This window comes from Euleptes europaea, chromosome 2 (assembly GCF_029931775.1).
Source record: "Euleptes europaea isolate rEulEur1 chromosome 2, rEulEur1.hap1, whole genome shotgun sequence".
Classification (NCBI taxonomy): domain Eukaryota; kingdom Metazoa; phylum Chordata; class Lepidosauria; order Squamata; family Sphaerodactylidae; genus Euleptes; species Euleptes europaea.
In genome coordinates, this window is record NC_079313.1 from 100125872 (window position 1) to 100153494 (window position 27623).

At 42.1% G+C, this 27623-nt stretch overlaps 1 protein-coding gene across 1 annotated transcript in view; it reads right to left on the reverse strand.

The window, feature by feature from the left end:
• Positions 1–4859: 4859 nt before the first annotated feature.
• TSPAN2 (tetraspanin 2) overlaps positions 4860–27623 on the reverse strand; it is a 67505-nt gene continuing 44741 nt past the window's right edge. The window contains exons 3-8 of the mRNA XM_056845013.1: positions 17275–17372; positions 15709–15783; positions 14151–14249; positions 10904–10975; positions 7919–8002; positions 4860–4941 (exon numbers count right to left, since the gene is read on the reverse strand). Of these exons, the coding sequence (XP_056700991.1) occupies positions 4876–4941; positions 7919–8002; positions 10904–10975; positions 14151–14249; positions 15709–15783; positions 17275–17372 (494 nt within the window). The 3' untranslated portion in view covers positions 4860–4875. The remainder of the gene's footprint in view (positions 4942–7918; positions 8003–10903; positions 10976–14150; positions 14250–15708; positions 15784–17274; positions 17373–27623) is intronic.

The following is a 27623-nucleotide window of genomic DNA, read 5'->3' on the forward strand; positions in this document are numbered from 1 at the left end:
ATTTTGACATGAGGAGGAGGGAAGGCTACAGATGTGGAGTGTTTAAAGGCACTGATATATACTTTCAATATTTGCTGTTTTCCAGAAAATATGCATTTGGTGCATTAGACTGCCTGTAATTCAAATACACCTTTAATTGTTTCTGGAAAGCAGATGAGCCAGAACAAGTATAGCACACACAGCAGCACAACTCACAGGGGAAATGAGAATTCACTAGAAAATAATAACGCAGCTCAAGTCTGATTTTTTAAAACTTACTTTTGCATAACTGGCACTCAGCCCTGTCTCCAAAAAGGCACTTAGATATAAAAACAACAACAACAATCAACCAATAACACAAGGGCATTTAAGGATTCTCCAGGCTTGCCAACTCTGATGGAGCCAATAGTAAAAGAGGCAGAAGCCAACATGTTGTGCTATTGTGATGCCAAATCACAGTGGCCAAGAAAGTAAAATAATGGCATATGTATGTTATGTGTACATCCTCACTGCTCCAGTTTCACTAATGATGGGTGTGTGCATGGCCCAATCTGTCTGTATGGATACCACATCCCCACCCTTGGGATGCAACACATAGCTTAGTTATCAGCACTCTTCAGCAGTGGGGGTGAAGCTTGCACAGGACAGAGCTGTTTATCTGAAGTGTCAACAGTTAATAAATGGTGCATCTGAAGCCATTTTTGACTAGGTGCTGTCCGTGGCTTTGCTGGGGCTTTTACATTTTCCAGTTAGCAAGGGGAGTGGGTGAAAGCTCTCCCTACTGGTGAGAAACATATCTGCCAGAACAGAATGGAGTGGAACTCCTTTCAACTATATGCAGGCAGTAGGTCACTTTTCTCATCTACTAAAACCAAGTAAGGATGGGTAAATAACAGAAAGGACAGAGCAGGATACATATGAAGACTAAGTGCTCATCCAAATGGTGTTTCTGCTCCTAGTTCTGTCAGATGGCATAGAACTGGGGGCATGGAAACGTTTCCCAGGAGAAACAGCTGCACTGGCATCCCAAAATAGCCTGAAAGCCCTCTAAAAAACTGGATTACAGGGTCTACAAACGTGGAAATAACATTCCCAATCCATAAAACTGGAGTTTGTATGTAAGGGCAAAAGGAAGACCAGGTTGGGAAATGGAGGAAGCAGGGTCAGAAGCAGATAGGATTGTGTAATTTGAAGAAAAGCCCAGATGTTCCAGATTTTGCTAATGCCTGTTTTATATCTGGTACTTTTCATACTAAAACAGCCTTGGCTTCATTTGAGAACTGTTGGGCATCTTGCTGGTGCACATGGTCTATCTCTTGAGGGAAAGTCTAATTCTTGACATATATTCCACAACCAAGTTAGAATAAATTCTCATTCCTCCCCTCAATTTCCCCATGGAACACACATTCCTAAACAACATCTTTGAAATGAAAAAAGGGTAGACATTTCCATCAAACTCAATGCTTTAATCTCAAACTATTTTTATGGTAAAGACCATTTATGGGGGAAAAAGATATGAAAAAAGACACATTGTCCAATATTTTCTGAATCCCTCAACTAGAAAATAAGACTGCAGATGACAGGTAAGAACTGTTCACCATGCAGGCAAGTCAGCTTCCTGACTAAAAAAAAGTGTTTGTATGTGTGTGTGTGGGGGTCTTGTTAAGCTGTTAATCTCCCTGGAAACATCTTTCATGTGGCGGGGGCAGGATAAACAGTGTGCATGTCCAGTGCCAAATCATCTCCTGTGTGGGTGGAGTGCATTGCACAAACCATATGTTCACTCCTGAGGCCTGGCCCATGGCCTCACCACATGGACTATGTTATCACAGCCCAAGAGTTTGAACAGGACTTGAACTGGGGCTAGGTATAGAGACAAATCATGTGATATAACTGGAATTTCTTTGGAAGATGGTGTGCATACATGTTTTTGAAGGGTGAGGAAAAAACTTAACACAACTTGGGGCTTCTCTCTCTCTCTCTCTAAACATGCACACGCACACTCACACACACTTGGGTGCACACTGCTCTTCAAACGAAGGCTTTCCCTGAGGTCCCGTACTTTTTAATTCACTTTGATGGAATACACATCAAAGTATTAGCAATTGCTCTTGCTGATGCATTCTTTTTGATGGCCTGTTCCTTTTCACAACAAAACATAACAACAGAATCAGAAAAACACAGAAGAACAGAGGTTATTACCTGAGTTCTAAATCCTAAAACCACAGCTTGCCAGAAGCGGGTCAGACATACAAAAATGCTGAGGATGTATCTCCATTGAGGTCAATGGCATGATCCCATTGATTGTCAATGGACTGAGATTGCACCGTTTCCCACTGGCTAGCTGGATTACTTCCATTGGTTTATTTTCCCCCAAGGAACTAGAAATAATTTTTTAAAAATGAAAAGCATAGATGCAAACTGTAAACTCATTCCTGAGGTATAAAGTAACAATATAACTTTTACAGTTTTTACCCACAATGAACCTCTGGTAGTAATAGCATTTCTGGTAAATTGTATGGCCTAGTTAAAATGCCCTGCAGTAACCCTTCCTCTGATTCTCAGGGAGAACCAGAAGAAATGGAGGATACTAAAATGTGACTTCTCTCCGTCCACAATCCTGACTCATGCTCTGTTAGCCAGAAGCCTATAGACAGAACCTTCTCAAAGATCACTGCATTTTTTGTCAGAAGATCCTGCAGTGACTTCTGCTAACACGGCCCCGATGCATACCTCTCTAGAATGTGCAGCCACTATTCAAGTACAGTGTCTGTGGTGACTTTTCCAAGAGCAGAAATGAGGCAAAGGTAAGCAGTTTTGACATTTACTTTAAATGTAAAATCGGACTATGAATGTTTGTTTGGCTGATAAATCAAACAAACAAATAAGGAAGGCTTCGACATATTTTCTTTTTTAAAAACAACCACCACCAGAATTGCCTCTTCACTGCCTGTCTGCTCTCCCCATCCTCATCTCTATGCGCCATTCTAAGCAACCACTTTTAGCGCAATAACAGTTCAACCTTAGATAGTGTCTTTCTGCTGAGGACCGCATGTAAATGTGCAGGTTTGTGCACAGTACAAACAAAACTCAGAAGGCTGCTATTATGACTTCTGTATGGAATGTGATTGTGCAAGTGCCACATTGCTGGTGTAATCCATAGTGACAAGTGACCCAACTCCCTTCTGCCCCGTCACCATCTGCAGCATATTGGAAATGTTTATTTTTGCACTGAATTTTTAAATTTAAATTTATTTTAAAGAGGGGGTTATGATCTAGCTTCAGTGAAGCGAGGCTACAACAACCTTCATTCATTAAAGGTGCAACAGGATACCTTGTTACTGGTGCTTAGCCAGGGCTTGTTGAAATACTGCAGCAAATAAAAAGAGTAGTTCCGCCCCTTGATTACACAGAAAAGGCCTTCCTTTTTGTAGTGCTCAAAAACAATAAAGACAATAGGTGCAAACATGCTTAAAAGGTAAAGGTAGACCCCTGTGCAAGCACCAGGTCATTCCTGACCCATGGGGTGATGTCACATCCTGACATTTACTAGGCAGACTATGTTTATGGGGTGGTTTGCCATTGCCTTCCCCAGTCATCTACACTTTACCCCCAGCAAGCTGGGTACTCATTTTACTGGCCTCGGAAGGATGGAAGGCTGAGTCAACCTTGAGCCAGCTACCTTGAAAAATGCTTAGCAGAGGGGGAAAAACAACAACAAAAAACTCAGTGCACCAAGAAAAATTCATTAGGAACATACTGATCTGAAAAATCAGATCCTGTTTAGAAAAAAAAAAAAAAAAGCTGCGTATCACCTGTAAAGGTCTTTTTATTCTTTCCTCCAATAAACTCCATTTTGTATCTACTGCCTGAATTGCTTTCCGTTTCTCTTTGTGCTACTGCCATCTTTTGTATAGGACAGGGATTCCTAATGGGGCTTCCAGCAAAATAAGGGCCTTGATCTGTAAACAAGTGTGCACATGGCACACCTGAGATCCTTAAAGGAGGAAACTTGCCTAGGAACTACAGTTGCCTACTCCAGGTTGGGAAATACCTGGAGATTTTGGGGGGTGGAGCCTGAGGAGGGTGGGTTTGAGGAAGGGAGGAACTTCAATGGGGTATAATGCCATAGAGTCCACCTTCCAAAGCAGCCATTTTCTCCAGGCGGACTGATCTCTGTTGCCTTGAAATCAGTTCTAATAGCACGAGATCTCCAGCCACCACCTGTAGGTTGGCAACCCTACTAGGAACAGACTTATTAGTTTATTACATGTTTTCTCAATTTGAATGGTTAAATCTTTTCCTTTTGAACATTGCAGAAACTGGCTAAAGATTAGATGGAACCTTTTTTTTCCCACCGGTATTTCTTCCTCTACAGCTTATCAACAAGTAGGAGTCCGCTTGGAAAGGGCATTAGCCTGGGTATGCACCCAAGTGTATATATACTGCAGCAATATGCATGCAAATACAGACACCCACAAAACATACATACATACATATATGGAGTACCGTATATACAGATAGCTGGGCTGCTGCACCACATGCATCTGTGTGCCAACACACATGTACTTGAATATGGAGATACAGGTACTGTTCACCCACACATATGTGCAAATTTCATATTTGAAATAAATTTAATTTTATGCTGCCATTGCCTTTGTCATAAGGGAAAGGCTTTGCTACACCCATCCTATTTCCTCAGATTTTGACTTATAATTTGAAATGCAAATGATGCAAACGCTCAGGCTCACCAAACTTCCCCTTTCCTCTGTCAGTTGGTTAACACCACTAATTAAAATGGATTACAGTTGTTAAGCTGAGCAGGGCAAGAGCTTCTTGCAGGGTTCTGTCCAGAAGCCCTCCCTGGTGTGAAAATAACATTACGAGGCGAGAATCCTAGAGCATGTCTCTTGTATTACGGATTGCACAGCAGAGGACCATGCTGAAGATCATGCCGAAGATCTGAAAGATAAAGACCGTATGTTACGGATGACCAGCAATGCACAATACAGTTCCTCCTCTACCTCCACTGTCACAATCTCACAAGAAACAGGCAACTTAAACCAAGATCACCCAGGGAGCTTTACATCTGGGAGCCAAAGTACAAGTGGACATGGGTCCATCAGGTGCGTGGTGGTCCAAGGAGCTCTTGTTCCCCCCACCACTTCTTTGAAGGTGCAAAAAACAGCCCTCCTGTGGTTGTTTTGGCACTTGAAACGGTTATGTGGGGAGGAAAAAGAGCTCCTTGGGCTGCCCCACACCACATGTCTGATACAAATTGGGGCCTTGTGGCAAGTTGTAAATAAGTACAACTGCTTCTAAAATAATGTTGGCAGTGATCGACCTGTGGCCACCATCACTTGTGCTTAGGCCCTGAGGATCAAAACAGTCAAGATGCTGCAGATCCCACCCCCCAACAATTATTTAAAAACAACTGCAGCTGTACAGGGCCTCAATTCAGATTGGTGCCATGGCCTGAGGGATGACAGAATTTAACCCTTCCCCCACTGCACAGTTTAGCTACTGAACCCCTCTAGTGCACCTCCTTTTTCCCTTTCAAGTTTATTAACAGCATGGAGAGGTTAGGAAGACAGCCTGTTTTGATTAAGACTGAACACTCTGACCCCTCTCCATATGGCTCTGGTCCATACTTGGGGCTATGGCTGCAATGTTCTGGTTCAAAACACTGAGAAGAACCAGTCACAGATCTCCCAGCCAGGTCTGTCTCTTCCATGAGGTGAGGTGAGGCAGTCCTCAAGAGTCAGATTCATCCCTCCCCATTCTCTTACCTTTTTCTTTGATGCTACCGCTTTCCTGCCCAGAAGCTGAAACAAGCTAATAATCCTTGCTTCCTGACCTTGAAGACTCTCAGCAAGGTGAGCAATCCCTACAGGCTTCCCTCGCAAGATTTCTTGTGTGAGATTAGCCATTCTTTCAGTTGTTCCTGGGTCTGCCTTAGGGTTTCTAGCTCTGGGTTGGAAAATGCCTGGAATTTTTTGGGATGGAGTCTGGGGAGGGCAGCATTTGAGGAAGGGAGGGACCTCAGAAGGGTAAAATGCCATAAAGTCCACCTGCCAAAGCAGCCATTTTCTCTAGGAGAACTGATCTTGGTTGTCTGGAGATCAATAGTGGGAGAGCTCCAGGTGCCACCTGGAGGTTGGCAACCCTAGACTGCCCTGTTGGAGTGCAGTGCTCTACACAATATGAGTTCTACCTCAAAGTGTCTGCCACTATGTTTGGCCTTTCCTAAGACTTTAGTCATTTATTTAGAAAAAATATCTATGGTTTTCAGGGAATCTGCCTGAGGTGGCTTACAAAATAAAACAAAATAAAAAACATTAAACACCATTAAAAATTGTTAATTAAATTCCAGCATTAAGATTCCAGCTAGGACATTAAACATTGAGCAGCTTAAAATGAGTGTTACTGTTTTTCAGGCTAAAAGCAGACAATAAAAATGGTGTTAAAAGATCAACTCTATAATTAGGGTTACCAGCAAATGGCTGGCAACCAGTGGAAGTCTGGAGTGGGGTGGGGACAAAGAGGGTGCCGATGGAGTGCATTACATCACTTCCGGGGAAAACCCAGAGATGATGTCATGCCACTCTAGGAATCGCCAGAAACACTCTGGGTTTTCCCTGGAAGTGAAATAACACTGTTGCATAAACAATTATTTTTTACTATATTTTTTCCCCAACGGCCACCAGAGTGGTGGTGGGCAATGCTAGCTTGGGGCAGGAGATCTTGTGAGAAATGTCTTAGCTGGTAGGCTGCACAGTATAGGAAGAAGCAGTCCTTCAAGCATGGGGTTGCCAGCTTCCAGGTGGGGCCTGGTGATCTCTTGGAATTACAACTATCTGCAGACTACAGACATCAGTTCCCTTGGTGAAAGTGGCTGCTTTGGAGGCTGAACTCTATGGCATTACACCCCCGGAGGTCCCTCTCCTCCACAAACCCTGGACTTGCAGACTACCCCCAAATCTTCAGGAATTTCCCAACCTGGAGTTGGCAACCCTGTTCAAGTATCATTGCTTTTTGATGGCTGAGTCAAAAGCAGTGTCCAGTACTCTGCTCACTCACACTCTTGATTAAAATGTGTTAGTATGGCCTTCTTTGAACCAGGCAGGCAGGCGCAATGTCCTCTTAAATGCCCAGATACCAGGCTGACTTCAGTTTTATTCCCTCTCTGAGTTTGGTGGGCATATTTAGGTCTCTACTGAATTATTTTGACTCCATTAGTATACCACCTCAGTTAAGCTACATCTGGGCAATCTTCAGACAGTAGCATAATCTTTAATGCAAAGCAGGACACAAGCAGGTACAGGACAGACAATTCTTATCCAAGCTGACACCAGTAAAATATGTCAGGAGGATCACCTTCAGGATCAAGTAGTTTGCGATGTGAAAGACCTGTACCTGAGACCCTGGAGAGCCGCTGCCTGTGTGAGTAGACAATACTGATCTTGATGGGCCAATGGCAGGATTCACACTATAAGGCAGCTCCGTATGTGTCTTCTACAGCTGGACTTTTGTACAATAGCGACACCTAGAGGCTGACATTACTCCATTGCTTAACTACGTGGACCCAGAATGAGAAGAATAGTGTTTCTCAGGGCTAATCTCTGTGAATGGATCTCTCCATCATATTTAGCGGGGGGGGGGGGGGGGGAACGGCTGCACCAGGCACCTGCTTGGTCCTCATGAGCATTTCTAAAGCAGGAAAAGGAAGAGATGTCTGCAAACAATCTCCTGCCCCGGACCAGAGTTCAGCAGCCTATTATAATTAAATCAAACTGAGGGGATTCCTCTATCTTTTGTGGTCATTACCACATGCTCCTGCTGTGATTTTGCTGGCTTGAAACAAAATGGGGCAGTTGGCACATAATAATGATAATAATAACAATAATCAACAATAATTAAAAACCAGACAACTACTCACTGTGATTCCAGCAATTCCGATTCCAACAATGCCCACTAAATGAAGCTTTGAATCAATGAGAATCTGGATTTCGTCCAGGCAATTCTGTTTAGAGACATCAAGGGAGACACATTTCACTTCAAAGCATTGAGGAGCCATCCTGATTTCAATTAAGTTCATACAATCATTTTGCCTGTGACAGCAAAGGGAACATCCAATCTGCCCCGTCTTCCAGCCATTGAATTCACTCTCTTCCTATCTCCACCATGGGTACTGGAATTCTCTGCTCATCTTTGCTGCCTCAGCTGTCCTGCAAAACAGTTAACAAGTAGCCAGCTGGCTGAAACCTTTATCCCCCACTTGCAGAGATGAAAGTAATTTGCATTCCTTACTGCTACCGTTTTCCGGTTGGGGGTGGTAGTGGTGAAAGCAGAAAATGGAAGATACCACTTCAGCCACTTTCATACTGTCTCTCCATACTGGCCTGTAACACCATATTTTCACCTCAACTTACTTGATTTGGCTTTCTCTGCCGTCGAGGCACTTGCTTGGACTTCTGTGGTTCCTTGTTTTTTTAAAAATTTATGCATGTTAGGTACATGCCCAAGCTCCGATATGGTTTATATGTATATAAAATTTCAGTACTTACATTGTGGAGACATCCAGTGAACAGTTGGCTTCTCAAAGTGAGAGTAGCCATATTTTTGCTTGTATCTGTCCCTGCAGACCTTGGTGCATTTTAAAACCTGCCTTACACTTTTAACCCATGTTTTATTACATTTTACCAGTAGGAGCAGAAAGAGACCCGCATGCCTGTATTAACCAGCAGGAGATGAGGCACCTCCTCTTTTTCTCTATCGTTAATTGATTAGAACATGCTCTATGTTTGTAAACACCCTAGCAGCTCATCCTAGACCTGGAAGTGTTGGAAAGGTGCACACAGAGTTCACTATCTCAAAGGCACCATTGAGTCCATATGAATCTCTGCCTGCCATGGAAGACACATATGATGTCCTGCTGCCTACTAGTGTGGCCACATACTGATACAGATATCTGTATGTTTATCCACCAGTGGGACAAACAGCAATACCACAGAGCTATTTCAGCTTCAGAAAATGTTCCAGAGGAAAGGCTTAAACTCCCCTTTCCAGAACCATTGTCTTGATCAGAATCGGGTTCACAGAGTTGGAAGGGACCACCAGGTCCTCACACACTTATTTATTTTTATTCTTAATTATTTCTATTATTCATAGTTCAGCTTTCTCACAGGGACTCAAGGTGGATTACACATAGCAGGTCAGTACAATTAACAAGCTCTGACCTAGAAGGCCCGGGCTAGCCCGATCTCATCAGATCTCAGAATCTAAGAAAGATTGGTCCTTGTTAGTACTTGGATGGGAGACCACCAAGGAAGTCCAGGGTTATTGCACAGAGACAGGTAATGGCAAACTGCCTTTGTTCATCTCTTGTCTCGAAAAATGAAAACCCTATGGGGTCACCATAAGTTGGCTGTGACTTGATGGCATTTTACACACACACAATCAACAAAATGGGACATTCAATAATCAATGCATTAGTATTTTAGAAGTCTGGAACCATCTTCTGGAACCACCAGAAAGAACTGAAGCATAGCATAAGTATTAACATGATACACTAGACAGGAATTATGCAATAGGATCCTACTTACAATAGGCTATACTCTGCAGTATAGATCACAGTCGCAAACATTTATCCAAGTATGTTTGTGAGCCATTTTGTACAGTGCATCCCTATTACCTGTGCAGAACTCCTAGGCCTTTTATGCATAGTCTGTTTCTGCTGGGTCTGCTGCTCTCTAACTGCACAATATTTGCAGTCAAATTCTCAAAAAACTATGCACAGGGGCTTTTACCCCTGAAGAAATTCCAGGAGTACCTTGTGAACAATTATGCATCCCCAGCAGAAATGTGGAGATTCTGAGTTCATCTCCCCCTTAAAATGCTGCTTTGTAATTGGCTGTAGTATATATTATTTGAAATACATCACCAGTCCCCGCCAGCCCTGCAGTGGGATTCTTTCATTTTAACTGAACTGAGTGGCCATTTTACAGCCAAAGCACAGAAGGGTCCGATCAACCCCCCCCCCTCATTTTGTTTCTGGTTATCTCAATGCATCAGTAATCTTGTACTGGCAAATGAAAAAAAAGGCTTTCATGCCTACAAGAGGATGTGTATAAGGGGAGGGTGGGAAAACAGCCCGGCTCTGTTCGATCCTCAAGGTCTGAAAACACTCCTTGTGAAACTTACCAAGAGGACTGCGGGGGGGGGGGGGTAATCAGCCCATCTCTGTTAAATCCCAAGGTCTGAGAATACTCCTTGTGAAACTAACCAAGAGGACGGGGGGGGGAGGGGATCAGTCCGGCTCTGTTCCATCCCCAAGGTCTGAAAACACTCGTGAAACTGACCAGAGGAGGCCTATGAGGGGAAGGTGGGAAATCAGAGGATAGGCATGGCGAGACAAACCCGAAGCAAAACTACGCCCAGGACCGGCTTTCGATTTGGGACCGAGGCAGACTTTAAATGTGTGGCAAAACAGCATCTTGAAAATGCAGGGGAAACGTGGGGTGGGGGAGCGAAGTTACTACTGAAGGTCCAAAAAATCATGCATAATTCCAACGAAGCCCCGAAGTAGTCTGGTGGTGATCGCGATGCAAACTACCCATGCATAAAAGGCCCTAGTGTCTTGTGTGGTTTGGCCCTCAAACATGCTAGAAGGGTACAAGCAAATTTCAAGGAGATGGGAGGCAGTAAGTTAGCCAGTGTCAATTGCTTAAAATTCAGCACCACTCAATGGCATATCAAGAGACTAATGAAACCGGGGGGGGGGGGGGGGAATCTGCCCTCTGTCTAGATATTTCATCTGCTTGTGCATGACACACACACCCTGCCCCAGTTTCCTTTACTGTTGCCATTCCAAGGTTATTTTTATTACAGTGTCAGAATGATCTGTCCCTCAGAAGACACTTACTTTGTGTTCCTGAATGTCTTTTGGACAGGTGGCCTTCACTTGAGCGTCACTTTCTTTCCCACAACACTGAAGCTACAGAGAGAGAGGGAGAGAGGGAGAGAGGGAGAGAGGGAGGGAGAGAGGGAGAGAGAGAGAGAGAGAGAGAGAGAGAGAGAGAGAGAGAGAGAGAGATTTTAAAACTCCATATCAGATGAAGTCAATTTTGGAAAATGTCAGAGAAACCACTTTCAAATTCATCTTAAAATCTTTCTTCCAGATAATAATCTAGGAAGAGCCCGAACACACTGGTTCCAATTGTCCAAACCCTATGCTTTACAGTGAAAGACAGGCAAGCTTTGCTTACTTTGATAGGTCCAATTTTGCCCATTACAAACTTTTCTGAGCAGAATGTTTTTTTAAAATAACAAGTATTGATTTTCAACAAGTATGTTTACCGCTAGTTATCATACAGATCTCTGTGAGTATAACTACTAGAACAAATAGCAGGTTAACACAAGTGACAGAATTGCCAAACAAAATGCTGAACAAATATGTATCCCATTGTTTTTTTTAAAGAACTTCCTCCTCCACTTTAGCATTACTACTAATGGTGTGCTTCTACCATTTAGGTGCATCCTAAGACTGGAGACAGATGATAGTTTATAAGATAACTGACATCAGTATGACAGTTATAGATTCCTGTGATTAACATGTTCGTTTTGTTTGTCCTGGTGTCCTCTCTTGCAAGTCATGCTTTAAAAACAATGCAAAAGCCTGTAGAACCTGTTCACTGGAGCACATGCAGGGTGCAAGCTTAAAGAGGCATGGGTATTCTGCAGGACTCTGCCTGCAATGCAGTGTTTTGTTTTTCTCATTTTTGAAATAAAATAGAAAATTTTATGTCATGTGTCTGCATGCACAATGGAATGTTAGCCTGTGTTACATGTTTGTACTGGACTCGCAGAAACGATGCTTAGGCAATAAGCAAACCATAAGGAATGATGCCTCTCATCTGCCTTTTGACACCCTTAAGAAAACAATGCCTGTCTCCATCCTGAATTACCAACTAGAAATGTTAAAAGGCTACTGAATGTGAAGAATGTCTAATTTGCTCACCCGTGAACTGAAATATATGTCCCATTTGAGTTTCAGTTTGCAGAGAAGTAGGTTATTATTTCAAAGACTGGTTGCAGTTCTTTGAATAAATTCTCAATAGCAATGGAAATGTAAGCAGTATCCGTTTCAGCATCCTTAGCTGGTATGAACACAGGAAATACAACAAGGCAGACTAAGGCTGTGATCCCAACAGTATGTTCAGTTGGAAGCAAATTTGGCTGAAATTAATTAGATTTACTTCCTGTAATTACTTGTTATATCTTTCAGCACTGGAATAATCTGTTTGGCTCTAATTCCTGTAATTTACTGAATGTGGCTGTTTAATGAAGCTGGACTGGTTTTCAATTTCAATTTTTAAATCAAGTCAATTAAGTACAATGAACTCAAGTTCAGCCAAGCAAAGTACAGGAATGACTGAAGTCAAAGTTCATAAACATCTCTGTTTCATTCAAATCTGAATGCACATATTGATTAAAATTTGTAAACACCTATTATTAGGTGTTATTAAAATTTAAATTTGTGAACACCTGCTCTACTGGACCTTTTTATTCCGTCCTCAGAGCTGTTCCAAGGCAGACAGTAATATACCAACGTGAAGAGATGACGATCAGTCTGCCTATGTTCAACATGAGCTTATTATTGGCACAGTATTGTGGCCACAACCTTTGTTGATAAGACCAGTGTGAGGCTGAGGGCCTAACAAAGGAGTAAGGTGGTGACTAACAGGCACATCTCACCTCCTGATGTAGGTCAAGTGATAAAGTGAAAAAGATTGATCACTGCAGGATGAAAGAAGATATTTATTTAAAATTTAATGTTGAGATCAGAATTCTGTTCATTTCCACCTCAAGCAGAAATGTATCCTTATATGACTTTGGCCCAACAACCATAACCTGCTTCCAGTGAAGAAGGAAATTCAGGCAGGGCTTCTTTCTGATTCCCTCTTGCATAACAACCAGACCCAACACAAAGATTAAATGACAACCAATCATATGAATTACCTGCTCCATGGCCCACCAGGGTAACAAGAGACCCTGGAATTTTCCCTCTCAAGGACTCTCACAAGTTCCATCAGGCCAAAGTAATGCCAGGTAATGGACATATGAGGCAGGCCCAATGCAACATTGCAGCCTAGATTTTTCTGTCAGCTCTGTATTTCTGCATTTAAATTTTATATTTATTTATATTTTACTTTGCACCTCCTATCATTTGGGTTGTTGGTTTTAAATATGAGTATTTCTATTTACGCTTTTTAAAATGCTGTTTATACTGCTGTCTTTAAATCAGTGTATTACTGTTTTTATTTATCTTACCCGTCTTCTCTCGTTTACTGCCATTTTTATTAATGATTTTGCTACTAGTTGGGGTAGATATTTATGCTTGCCATTCTTACTTATAAAATTAATTTTTACAGATTAATTCAATTTTTGGAACCCTTTAATCTGCTACCGCCTACCAAGTGCACAACATTATCATCAAATGCTGCCCCAAAGACTCAAGTAAAAAATTAAAACTCAAAAACAGCATTCTATACAAGGCACCTTTTTTCTATAGATATAATTTATGACATATGTATATGATTTCCAGATCTCAGAAATACATTAAATGAGACCCTCATGCCTGAGGGCCACCAGACACCTCCTATTAATCTTAGGTTTGGTTCCTTTTTTGCCATATGTGTCTTATTGATGGGCCTAGGGGGAAAAATCCAAGACCTGTGATTTTATCCTCAGGATGGGCTGAGCAGTACAAAACAACCCTCATCCTCTGGCTGACCCAAAGGCATTACAAGTGGGGAGAAGGGGCTGCCAAAAATCCTGAATACCCCACATTTGCCTTCAAAAATTCTGACTGCCCCACAAAATTTGCAGCTCACCCCTTGTGGGCTATATTGTCCCAATTAAGAATCATTGGCTTAACTCTTTTTATTGTTTTCAATTAAATAAACAGTAAGCTGCTTTGGAAGCATTTTAATTGAGAGTGTGTAGTATAAACATTTTAAATACAAATAAATCAGTTTAGCTTCAAATGCTGCTTCAGCATTCTGGTTTTTTGGGGCAGAGCAACAGGGCAGTAGGCCCCATCATCTTTCTGAAGCCCCCTGAAGGCAACCTCGATGAGCTAAAGATTAGTGTTCATTCACTTTACTCACCGCATCGTGGAACTGGATGAGGGTTTTGTTGCCTTTCTCTGCATCTTTTACATAGTCGTCATAAGCTTCATTATAGATAGCTTGGACCTCATCGACAGCCTGCAGGAAATGAAACATTGGACTTACTGTAAATGTTCGTTTTACTCAAGAATAGAGGAGGACACTCTGGAACGTATATCATGTAAGACACAGTGTCTTATTCTTGGTTCTTTTTGTCCCCATATACATTTCTCAAACATTCTCTGAATTGCCATCATGAGTGGGATGAGAGAAAAGAGAAAAAGTAATCTTGGAAAATCTTGGAAGAATTTTTATCTTAAGTCACGCAATTTTACCTAGCCATGAAATATTTAACCTGGACCATCATTTTGATCTTACTCTACTCTTTTATGAACAAATATCACATTATATTTGAATAGTTCATCAATATTATCTATTATATTTAAACATAGGTATCTAGGCAAAGTAGTCTGCTTCCAGCATTCATTACACAGGTTGATCCTGTTATCTGTGATAGTTGCAGCTTAAGCTGTTTGTCAATATTAGTGCCCATCAGTAGAAATAGTTTTTTTAAAATAGAAATTTAGCTTTAAAATGATGGAAGCCTGTGGGAAGGAGGGATGGCACCGCAGGGTTGGAAGAACATCATTCAATGTGTAAAGCCCCAAAGCCTTCAAAACACTTCCCACCCCAACACCATAAATGTGCAAGCAACACCATGATACTTAGGACCTTTTTATGTATTAAGAAGCAACAGTCAGGTCTGATGTCCATGCTGCTGGACCTCATACACATCAGTGAGAACTTCTGAAATCAGCTGCTAACCCTTGGCCTACTGAGATCCATGGCTGAGTTCAACCCTTGTCAGATATCTCCTCCTTCCCATTCATTATCTCACACACAAGCACACGCACATGGCTGCCTCTTTCAGGTTCTAGTGCAGGTATAAGGGAAGGAGAGAGTATCAACTACCTGGGACTGGTGGCAGCAACAGGCAAACCCAGCTGTTCTGTACTTTGTTGACTCAGCAGATGCCTGCACCAGCTCACCCAGGGATCTCAAAGAAACTCTTCTGGATTTTGCCTCTGACCTGATTCACCCTTTCCACAGCGTGCATCACATAGCCCCCATTCAACATAGACACCAGAGAGAGGAAAAGCAAGTGGAACCTGGACCGGTGATTCAGTTTTGGCAGAAGAACAGAACATTTAATATGTTTTGTGAAAGGGGCATGTGCAGGACTATTCTCTTGCCAGCCCTCAAATTTCAATTAGGGTGTTTTGCCCAAGCCCCCCTCCCCCGAACGTGTAGCTGGTACTTGCAGTAAATCTGGGCTTGCCACCTACATTACATTTGACAAACAGCCACAGCCAATCCTGGATGATGTATGTAACAAAAACCACACTTTACATTTTTAAATGTCTATCAAAAATGTAATATGTGAAGAAGTCCCCCCACCCAAGCTTTTGGACTTGTATTCCTAGATAAAAATGCAGCTCCTTATATGCTCTTATGATTTGTGGCTCATCCGCAGAGCATGAAGACAAGGTTCACTCACCGCTTTCTTGCCAATAAAAGCGAAAACTCCAGCAGTAACTTCTGCAGCGAAAATCACCAACAAGCAAGTAAAGAACTACAAAAGGATGAAGACGGGGACACAGGTTTAATTTGCACAGGATCTTGGATACGACAGGCTGGATTCAGATGGCATTTTCAACTTTGCCCACTTCTACAACAACCCCTGTCCCACTTTTATCCCATGATCCCTAGCGCAGCCTTTTGGGTAGTCAAGGGGGACCCCTTGTCACCAGTGGAAAACAGGGTTGGATCCACATTTTTTTACCTCATTTAAACTCCACATTTAGTACCTTTCCCCAAGTTTTGGTACTAAATGCTTTGTGCAGGTCAAAGGTATGGAACAAAAGGGAACTCTGACTCAGGGCAAAGGATAACACAGAGGAGAATGCAGGAGAGAGAACTGTTCTGGTGCTTAAATCTCACAATGGAGACGGTGTGAGAGGATGAACCAAAGCGGCTGCCAAGCAGGGGCAGACTGGCCATTAATGTCTCCAGAAAAATTCCTAGTGGGCCATTGCCTGGAGGACTGCCTCTCCCTGAGATGCCCAGCACCATCCCCCCCTCCATGGGGCACTTGGTGTCAGCCTATTTGCTGCTGGTACCAATTCAGCCTCAATGAGTTCCTGCTGACAGGTCGCCAGCTTGTGGGCTACACTAGCCCTCCCAGGCTGAGGCATCACCCCCTAGCCACAGCACTACAGCTCCTGCTTCAGCCAGACACGTTGCTTCCTTCCAAACACCTCCAGCAGCTATGGTTCCTTATCATGCAGTGCTTGTGGGGCTAAGTAGCATCAGCTGCACTATGCCAGCTGGAGGCAGTGGGAGGCAGAGAGCACAGCTGGCCAAAGCAGGAACTGCAGTAGTTCACCAGCACTACTGCCCAGTCCAGCCAAAGGCTGGGGAAAAAGCACTGCTGGTTGGCTCTAGAGACTCCCCTCCCCAGTTGTCCTGGACTGTAACACAGAGCCCCTTCCCATAGAGCCAAGACATGGTGAGCTGCTGAATCGCCAGGGGAAGACCACCACCCCACCTGGCACAGCTGAACAACCAACTAGAAGGGAAGGAGGAACTTTCAACTGCATGGGATGGCACAGACAAAGGACACAGGCATGCCTGTGTGGATGCTTGGGATGAAGTGTGTTTTTTTTGGGGGGGGGGGGAGACTAGGAGGCAGAACATTTACTGGCAACTCAGCAGGCATGCTTATATCCCCTTCAGCCATTCCTGTCCAAGGTAGTTGCCAGAGTGATTAGGAAGCAGGCCTCCTTCTCCAGTTGGCTCCTCAGCTGCATTGGGTGGGGAGAGTGGTCCTCCTCTGACCAATCCAGCGCTCCCCCTACCTTGGCTCTAGCCAGCTTTTCACCAGGGGAGCAAGGAGACAGCCACTATGATGCCTTTACCCTGGACATTTTTGCTTCTATGTCTACCCCTGCAATACTGAATTCTAAGCAAATGCCCACAGGATAACCTCCGTCCTTTTCCCACCCACCTGAGAATTCTGGAAAGATATTGTGTGACCCGAGATGCACAAAAACCCATTACTTACTGCTCCAAGCAGGCACTGAGATTCACGGGCAGCTCCGCAACACCCAAAAAATCCCACTGTCATCATAAGTATACCTGCTCCTATAAGCACATACAGTCCTATGGAGGAATCCAGAATTGTGGAAGGGAGGGAGAGACGGCAAGGGAGGAGAGGGGAGGAGGGAGGGAGAGAAAGACAGAATTAGTGAGAAATTTCTTCTACCTATGAGTTAGGATGGTTCTCACCTGCTTTCCATCCCTTCAAGTACAGGACTGGTCAATAAATACCCTTTTGTCACTAGACAGGCCAATAAAACTCTCAGTGTCCAGATTCCAGGTTGCCGTGTGTACCTCATAATCCTGTGGAGAGCACAGTTCTCACAGTTATGCCGAACTGCATTCCAATGCATTATCAAAGCTGCACACTGTCTTCACCCCTCAGAGTGGAAATGTGAAGATATAGGAGTGCGAACATGGCCTTGAAGAGCCAACAGCTGAGAGGCATGTGACTGCAGACGAAAGAAGCTATAAAGTACAGTCTCCCGCAGACAAGATTTATGCATTATTAAAATGCAAAGTCAGAGCTACTCCACTAGAGGGAGGAATATGCCCTTCAAATAAGAGATACTTTGGCAAATATTTTTATGCCTTAGCAGTTTGCTTTCTTCAATTTCCCCCCAAATTGAATTCTTAACAAAATGTTAAGAATTAAGTGGTGGTACTCTCAGATCTTTGAGAAAGTGAACAAACATATGGATAACAGTGACCCAGTAGACATTATATTCTTGGACTTTCAAAAGTCTTTTAACAACCTACCTCACCAAAGACTCCTGAGTAAACTCATGGGACAAGTCCTCTTATGGATTAAAAATTGGTTAAATGACAGGAAACAAAGTGTAGTAATAAACGGACAGTTCTTACAACAGAGGGAAGTAAGCAGTGGGATTCCACCAGGATAGAAACTGGGGCCAGTACTATTTAATTTGTTCATAAATGATCTGCAACTAGCCTGAGCAGTATAGTGCCCAAGTTTGCAGATGAGACAAGATTATTCAGGATGGTGAAAACCAAGGATGTCTGTGAAGAGCTCCAGGAGGATCTCCACATATTGGATGAGTGGGCAAATGAAGTACAATGTTGGTAAGTGTAAGGTGATACACATTGGGACAAAAAAAATATCCCAACTTCAAGTATATGCTAATGGGTCTGAACTTGCAGAAACTGAGAGGGAAAAAGATCTGGGGGTCGCAGTAGATAGCTCAATGAAAGTGCCAACCCAGTGTGTTACGGCGGTGAAAAAGGCAAACTCTGTGTTGGGTAATGACTAGCATAAGGTCAGCAAGTAAGCTGTATGAGGATATGAGGCCACATCTTCGCAGTCTAACACACCTGCTCCTTTACTAAAAGGGTGTTCCCGGTTATGGCCTCCATGAGGATCCCCATCTCAACATCTGCAATTGTGACATTAACAGGCACCTTTCTCTCTCTCTCATCTGATTTGCATGTTTAAACTCTGCACCTTAATGACCCAAACACTCCAGGAAGCTTCAGGGAAGTGGAGAGAGAGACACATCTCCCATTTCATAGGCTCAGGCATAGATGAAAAGGCTTCTCCTGCTCTGCTTCAGCGCAAAAGTATAAAACATGCCTGCGCTACAGCTTCTCTCATGAAAATTTTCTTGCCATAAATTATTTTCATGTAATAATGTTCGTATCCGTTTGCAATGTTTTGCTTCAGAATTGAGAAACTGTTTGATGCGTGGAGAATGAAAAAAGGTAATAAAAAGGGATATACTTTTTACTCTTCAAGACATAACTCTCACTCTAGAATAGATATGATTTGGCTATCTAAAGATATTATATGCAAACTAGATGACCTTGAAATTTTACCGAAGGTTCTTTCAGATCATAATGCACTGTTGTTGCAAATGAATTTGGGAATTAAGAAAAACAAATCTTGGCATATTAATGAATATTTATTAAAAAATAAGAAAATTACAGACAAAATAAAAGTAGAAATACAACATTATTTTCAAGATAACATAAATAAAGGCACATCTGAAGATGTTGTCTGGGATGCGGGGAAAGCAGTGATAAGAGGCATTTTAATACAACAAAACTCGCGGTGGTTTAGAGAAAGAGAGTCAAAAAAGAAAAAAATACTGGAGGAAATTAAACAGGCGGAAATACAGTTAAGAAAAGCACAAACCAAATTACTTAAACAAGAACAGATTGATAAAATAAAAACTTGGCAACAACAATATGAGATTTTATTAACTACCGATATAGAAAGAAAAATATTATATAATAGACAAAGATTTTTTGAACATTCAAATAAACCAGGCAAAATGTTAGCATGGCAACTTAAACATAAAGAGAGGAGAAAGCCAATATTGAAAATAAGGAAGGATGGAAAAATTTTATTAGATAAACAAAAAATTACAGAAACTTTTATAGATTATTATTCTAATCTTTATACACAGGGAATAGTTTTAGAAAAAGAGATAGAAAAATATTTAACACAATTTGTATGGGATAAAATCTCACAGGAACAGAAAGAATTATTAGATGCAGAAATAACATTAGAGGAGTTAAAATCAGTAATAAAGAAAAGTAAATTAAACAAAGCACCAGGAGAAGATGGCTTCACAAATCTTTATTACAAAACTTTTATGGATCAACTATCACCAAATTTATTGAGAGTTATGAATAATTGTATACAGGGAGGATCCATTCCAAATACCTGGAAGAAAGCAAATATAGTTTTAATACCTAAACCAAACGCTGATTTAATGGAAGTTAAAAACTATAGACCAATATCATTATTAAACAATGATTATAAAATGTTTGTGATGATTTTAGCGAATAGATTGAAGAAAATTCTTAATAGTATTATACATGAAGACCAAGCAGGATTCCTTCCGGGGAGGTTAATCAATCAAAATGTTAGAGTTGTGTTAGACTTACTAGAATATGCAGAATTTGATAATACACCTTTTGCAATGATATTTTTAGATGCAGAAAAAGCGTTTGACAATGTAAATTGGAATTTTATGAGGAAAGTGTTAGAATATATGGGTTTTGGTGATAAATTTCAAAAGGTTATTGGAAATATTTATACTTGTCAAACTGCTAAGCTAATAATTAATGGAGAATTATCATCACAATTTGAAATACAAAAGGGCACCAGACAAGGGTGCCCCCTTTCACCACTGTTGTTTATTATTATTTTAGAGGTATTGATGAGAAAAATTAGAATGAATGCAGAGATTGTAGGTTATAAAATAGGGAGAAATCATTATAAAGTTAAGGCATATGCAGATGATTTAGTGTGTTTTTTAACTGATCCTATTACTCAGATAGCTGAATGGAGCAAAATGATTGAGGTTTACGGAAAACTTGCAGGCTTTAAAATAAACAAAAATAAAACTAAAATATTGGTTAAAAATATTACACTCTTGCAGCAGCAGGAATTAGCGAGAGTAACAGGTTTTGGTATAGAACATAAAGTAAAATATCTGGGAATATGGTTAACTCCTAACAATTTTAACCTATTTAAAAATAATTATGAAAAAACATGGCAACAAATAAATACCGATTTGACAAATTGGGAAAAAATACCCTTATCATTGTGGGGTAGAGTATCGGTGATTAAAATGATGGTATTACCCAGGATGCTTTTTTTATTTCAAAATTTACCGATTATTAAGGGGTTCAAAGTTTTTAAAATTTGGAAGAAGGATATTCAAAAATTTTTGTGGGGAAAAGGAAAACATAGAATAGCGTATAAAAATTTGATTCAATTAAGAGAAACAGGAGGATTAGGTTTACCTGACTTGCAACAATATTATGAGGCTTCCTGCTTCCTCTGGTTAAAAACCTGGATTAAATTAGAAAACTATCGATTATTAGAGTTAGAAGGGTATAATCTTCGATATGGCTGGCATGCATATCTGTGGTATGAAAAGGAAAAGGTAAACAGAGATTTTAAAATTCATATTATTAGAGCTGGGTTATTTCAAATTTGGACAAAATATAAGAAGACTTTAGAAAATATGACCCCGGGGTGGATTAATCCAATAGAAGCTTATATGAAGAGGGGAAAACAATTAAACTTAGATATAGAGATATATAGGGGTATTATTGAATGGAAGGAGAGTAAATGGGCTTTAAAAAGCAGGGAAGAATTAAATATAAAAGACTGGTTTTTATATTATAAACTACAAGATATTTTTAATAAAGATAGTAAACTTGGATTCAGTAAAAATAAATCCGAGTTAGAAAAGATATTAGATAAAGGAAATAAAGGATTGATTGGTAGGATGTATAAATTATTGATGACTATTAATTTAGAACAAGAAAGAATTAAACCAGTCATGATTAAATGGATGCAGGATTTAGGATTCAATATAGACTTGGATAAATGGGAAAATTTATGGAAGAGGGAGTTTAAATTTACAATAACTAATGAAATTAGAGAAAATCTCTATAAAATGTTTTATAGATGGCATATAACCCCATTTATGATATCTAAAATGAACAGTCAAGATAAAGGAATCTGTTGGAAATGTGGAAAAGAAAGAGGAACTTATATGCATGTCTGGTGGACTTGTAAAAAAATCAAAAAATTTTGGAAAAAAATAATAAAAGAAACAAATAATTTGATTAATAGTAAAGTGAAAAGAAAACCATTATTTTGTTTATTGGGAATACCCACAAACGATATCCATGATCGGGATAGGATTATTTGTCAATATAGTTTTGCTGCTGCAAGGATTGTGATAGCGAGAGTATGGAAACAAACAAGTAAACCCTCAATTACAGAATGGAGAGAGAAAGTGTGGTTATATATGAGGATGGCTAGATTAACAGAAATTCTGCATGGAAATGATTTGGAAGAATTTAAGTTAACATGGTTTAAGGCTACCTCATATTGGGATAAGTTGGCAAAAATGGATTTTACTTTGTTATTTAGTGAGCTATAGAAAATTATTCTTTAAGCAATATTAGAATTTAGATAAATAAATAAAGCTACCGGACACTTCTATGGAAGTCATGGTGATGGGTCACTTTTGGTGGGTGGGGGGAAAGGGTATTTTTCTTTTGATGAATGTATTAAAAAATGAAATGTATTCAATATGTTATGTGAATACCCTTTTATATCTATATATGTATTTTTTTTTTCTTGTTTCTTTTTTCTTTTCTTTTTTTTATATTGTAAAATTTAATAAAAAAATTAAAAAAAAAAAAAAAAAAAAACAGAATTGAGAAACTGGTTTACTAATTGAATGAATGCTTAAAACAACCGGGACCTGATGTAGCATAATGATTTAAAAACGTGAGCTATGGGAGGCTACCAGTTCAAATGTCACACAAGCTCACGAGATGCCTTTGGGCAGGATTCTCATCTCAGTGCCCTGTCTCCAAGATGGCGTATGCATGTCATCATCATTGTCAAGGACCAAGAACAAGCTGAGTAACCCCTGGGCAAATGCCAGTCCCCCAGAGGCCAGACCTTACAGCCGTGATCTTAGATCTGCTGGCATGAACAATTTGTTTTTCACACTTCTATCTTAACATCTAAGTCTGATGGAGAGTCCTGGTGGGTTTGAAATAGGGCTGTTGATTCGATTCGTCCCGAACCGAAAAACAGCCGAATTTTCTCCGATTCGGCGGTTTTCAGTTCGGATGGAACCGAATTTTTAAAAAGGCGGGAAAACGACGAGCCAAATTTGGCAAGTTCAGGGTGCGCCGAATAAATTCAGCAAATTTGGGGGCTCAGAATCAGCAGCATAACTGTCAGTTAGTAAGCAGCATTCTTCCGCGGCCAATGGTGGCCAAGCTGGGTCTTCTCCTGGCCAATCAGAGCAGGGATTCTCACTTTTGAAATGGCCAGGAGAAGAGTCCAAAAACTCCCGTCCCTCCCCTCCCGTCCCAACTGTATTCATTGCCTTCCAATTTGGTGGCGGTGCTGCTGAGAGATCCGATTCCTGACTGGACTGAGCTGCTGGTGCTTACCGGAATAGGATTGGATTTACTTCTCCTCTGTGCTCCTGCTGGAAGACATCCACACAGTTTGATTTTGGTTTTTTTTCTCTATACATTTTCTCCTGTGTGTGTGTGTGTGGGGGGGGGGGAAGCAGAGTCTCTGTGTGTGTGTGTGAGGCAGTTTCTGTGGGTGGGTGGGAAGCCAAAGGGGGCTTTCACCCATTCTACCGAGGGGTGTGTGCCCGCTCGCCTCTGCGGGAGTGTGTGTTTTGTTTTTAAAGTTTTAAAGTTCAAAGTTGAGTCTGTGCGGCGGCTAGCAAGTCTCTCTCCGCTTGGCACCCGGCTGCGCCTCCTCCTACTTGGTTATTTTCCTGTTTGGGGTTGAGTCGTACTGGTTTGAGAGAGGGGGGGACTTTTATGGCTTTATTCCAATGAGGGAATAAACATGCACATTAAGGATGGGGGGACCCCTTCCGGGCCCCATAATTTCGAACCCTGTGACCCAATCTTCACAAAACATGGGGGTTCTTGCAAGAAGGGTCCCCTCAAGCTACGCTGAAATTTTGGTATCTCTACCTTCAAAAATGCCCTGCCACGGAGCCGCGGATAGCCGCGACTGTGCTTTATGGCTTTATTCCAATGAGGGAATGGAATAACGATGCACATTAAGGGCTTCCGGGCCCCATAATTTTGGACCCCGTGACCCAATCTTCACAAAACTTGACGGTTCTTGCAAGAAGGGTCCTCTCAAGCTACGCTGAAATCTTTGGACCTCTACCTCCAAAAATGCCCCACCACGTAGCTGCAGAAAGCAGCGACTGTGCTTTATGGCTTTATTCCAATGACGGAATGGAATAAATATGCACGTTAAGGATGGGGGGGACCCCTTCCGGGCCCCATAATTTTGGACCCCGTGACCCAATCTTTACAAAACTTGGTTCTTGCAAGAAGGGTCCCCTCAAGCTACGCTGAAATTTTGGGACCCCTACCTCCAAAAATGCCCCGCCATGGAGCCGCGGAAAGCCACGACTGGGCTTTATAGCTTTATTCCAAGAGGGAATGGAATAAAGATGCACATTAAGGATAGGGGGACCCCTTCCGGGCCCCATAACTCTGGACCCCCTGACCCAATCATCACCAAACTTGGGGGTTCTTGCAAGAAGGGTCCCCTCAAGCTACAGTGAAAGTTTGGGACCTCTACTTCCAAAAAGCCCCCCCCCGGAGCTGCGGAAAGCAGCGAATGTGTTTGTAATGGCTTTATTGCAATGGGCAGATGGGGGCCCACTTCTGGGCCCCATAACTCGGGACCCCCTGCCCCAATCGTCACAAAACGTGGGGGTTCTTGCAAGATGGGTCCCCTCAAGCTATGCTGAAAGTTTGGGACCTCTACCTCCAAACATGCCCCCCCGAAGCCGCGGAAAGGCGCAAATGTGTTTTTAATGGCTTTAAACGGCCGATTTCCCCCCCGAACTCTGAATTTCACGCCGAATTCCACGGATCCGAATCGGGGGAGTCCGGACTTCGGCATTTCCCGAATCAAAATGGGCCAAATTTTGCTGAATCCGAATTTTACCTAATTTGTTTTTCAACAGCCCTAGTTCGAAAGCTTGCAGAATGCATTTTGCATATTTGCATTTACTTATTTATATCCCACCCTGATCTGGATGGCCCAGACTAGCCTGATCTCATCAGATCTCAGAAGCTAAGCAGGGTCAGCCCTGGTTAGTATTTGGATGGCAGACCACCAAGGAATACCAGGGTTGCTGTGCAGAGGAAGGCACTGGCAAACCACCTCTGCCATGAAAACCCCCAAAAGAGGTCGCCATAAGCCAGCTGCGACTTGACGGCACTTCACACACACACATTTATATCCCACTTACCAATGCTATGTTTATTTATTGACTTCATTTATACCCTGCCTTACTCCCCAGTGGGGACCCAAACCAGTTTACATCGTACTCCTCTCCTCCATTTTATCCTCACATAAACCCTGTAAGATAGGTTAGGCTGAGAGTGTGTAACTGGCCCAAGGTTATATGTCTGTGACTGGGGTGTGTGTGTGCTGTCAGGACTTCTCTGCTTTTATAGATAAAAGTACTTTGTGTGAATCTGCCCTTTGACTTCCCAGTGGAATAGCAGTGTGAAAGCTAAGTGGCTGAAGTCCTAATCTGCATCTGGATGGCAAGCTCAATGCATGCTGCTCTGAGATTTCTAAAGGAAGAAAAGGCCACGTGTATGACAAAATCTGAATTTGGACCAGATAACTTTGATTGTATATGATGGGGAAAGAATAGGGCTGTGGCGTTCCCATGGCAAGTGACGAGAATTACAGGGTCTCTCCTCTGGCTGACTACCAGTTACCACTTTCTAAGAGAAGTCCGTAACCATAGAAAAAGAAAGCACTTCAGGCATCCTAAGTCATACCCTGTCTTTGGACCCACTACTAAATCACTATGCTCTCTCTTACAAGTCTTGGCTTTGTATTTCTCTATATTCCTGGCTGCTTCCCTTATCTGAAAAGTAAAGCTGCAATCCCTTGAGGCATAACGCCCAGATCTGGCCACTCCAAAGGGACCTAATTGCCAGGCAATTTGCCCTTGCTTCAGCGGCTTTGCGCATTTCACTTGTATGACTCACTAAGCTGAACTGTCATCTCTAAGCAAAGCTTCCCTTTTAAGGCATCTGAAGAAAAAGCACCTCTAAGCTCACTCACTGGATGAAATTCCTTGCGGAACAGAACGTGCTGTGTGCCCTGTGGAGAGCTGCTCTTGACTAAGGTGAAAAGCTACCTCCTAACTTTCCCCTTTAAAAGGGTTTGACCTGCCATGCAGAGATTGAGCCATGTCTGGTACTACCCTTCCTCCTTTCCCAGTGTTGACTTCAGCTGGAAAATATGAATGACAGAGATTTAAAGGCTCCCATTGACACACATATCCATCCAACATTACTCAAGCAAGATAAGGTAATTTTGGTTCAGGACTGTTCATTCAATTCCTAGTGTTTACAACTACAGAGACGGCCAACTTCTGTACTCCCCAGTGCCACACTTATTTCTGGACAGTGTTTTAGGGGCTGGAAGTGTAATTTGTGGCTAGGAAGTGACCCTTTCGCAAGTGGTCAGACTCCATCATAATAATAACTACATTTTTATCTCACCCTTCTTCTATGCAGCTTGGGGTAGCATATATGGTTCTCCCCCTCTCCATTTTATCCTCACAACCCTGTGACTGGCACACCATCACCCAATAAGCTGCATGGCTGAGTGGTGTTTTGACCTCCCAGACCCCAGTCTGACACTCTTAATAATTATAATTACGGAACATATGTGCTCAGGGCCAAACTAGATGTGACAGTGTCCTTGTCATTTTAAAGTCATTTAAAAAGTCATTTAGAAAGGGGAGGGGCTGTGGCTCAGTGGTAAAGCATCTGCTTGGCATGCAGAAGGTCCCAGGTTCAATCCCTGACATTTCCAGTTCAAAGGATGAGGTAGTAGGTGATGTGAAAGACCTACTGGAGACCCTGGAGAGACCGCTGCCAGTCTGAGTAGACAATACTGACCTTGATGGACCAAGGGTATGATTCAGTACAAGGCAGCTTAGAGTGCCATAAATGTGGAGAGAGCCTGATCCTGATAGGGGGAACAAGAGTGCCACGCTGTGGGCCTATCTTTTCAAGTGCTGAAACAGTCGTCTCTGTCTGTGTGTTTTGGCACTTGATAAGTTGCAGGGAGGAAGGATTAAGAATGCCTCAGCCTGCTGCGTTGCCCTCACAACATTTTTAAATGTCTTTAAAATGGCGGTGGCGTCCTTGTGGTGGCCACAAGGATGATGTCTCATCTAGTTTAGCCCTTAGAATCCATGCTGTTACATTACATGCAATTGTATTACATGCAAAAGTCAAAGGGTGAGGAAACACAAAGGTGCAGTCTCTTTCTTTACCACACCTTGATAAGCCTTTGACAGGGCTTCCCAGGCCAGCTAAAATGATTTTGAGAGTGCCAGCTGGCCATCCTTGATTTAGACAAGGTTTTTGTACTTTGCTTTGCTTTCCTCTCTGTTTTAAGAACGTCCCGTTTAAGTCTGGGAAAGGAGGCAATGACCTCATAACATGAATTAGCACCTGATACAAGGACAAAGCATTTTGTCCTCTAGCCAAGGACGAACAGGGCTTTTGCCTCAAGCGATGAATGCAGAATTCCATCGCTCTGCACAGCCTATGGAGTGACCGGAGAGGACTTTGCAGCTGCAAAACGGGTGGGGTACTGCGTGGGCCTACGATGGGAGGCTGGCTGTGTTCCAGGCAGGCAAGCTGTATCTTGCTTCTTCCCTGCTTCAGAGCCCTGTCTCAAAGGTGACATGCAAAACCTTCAGCCAGTGTTTCTGC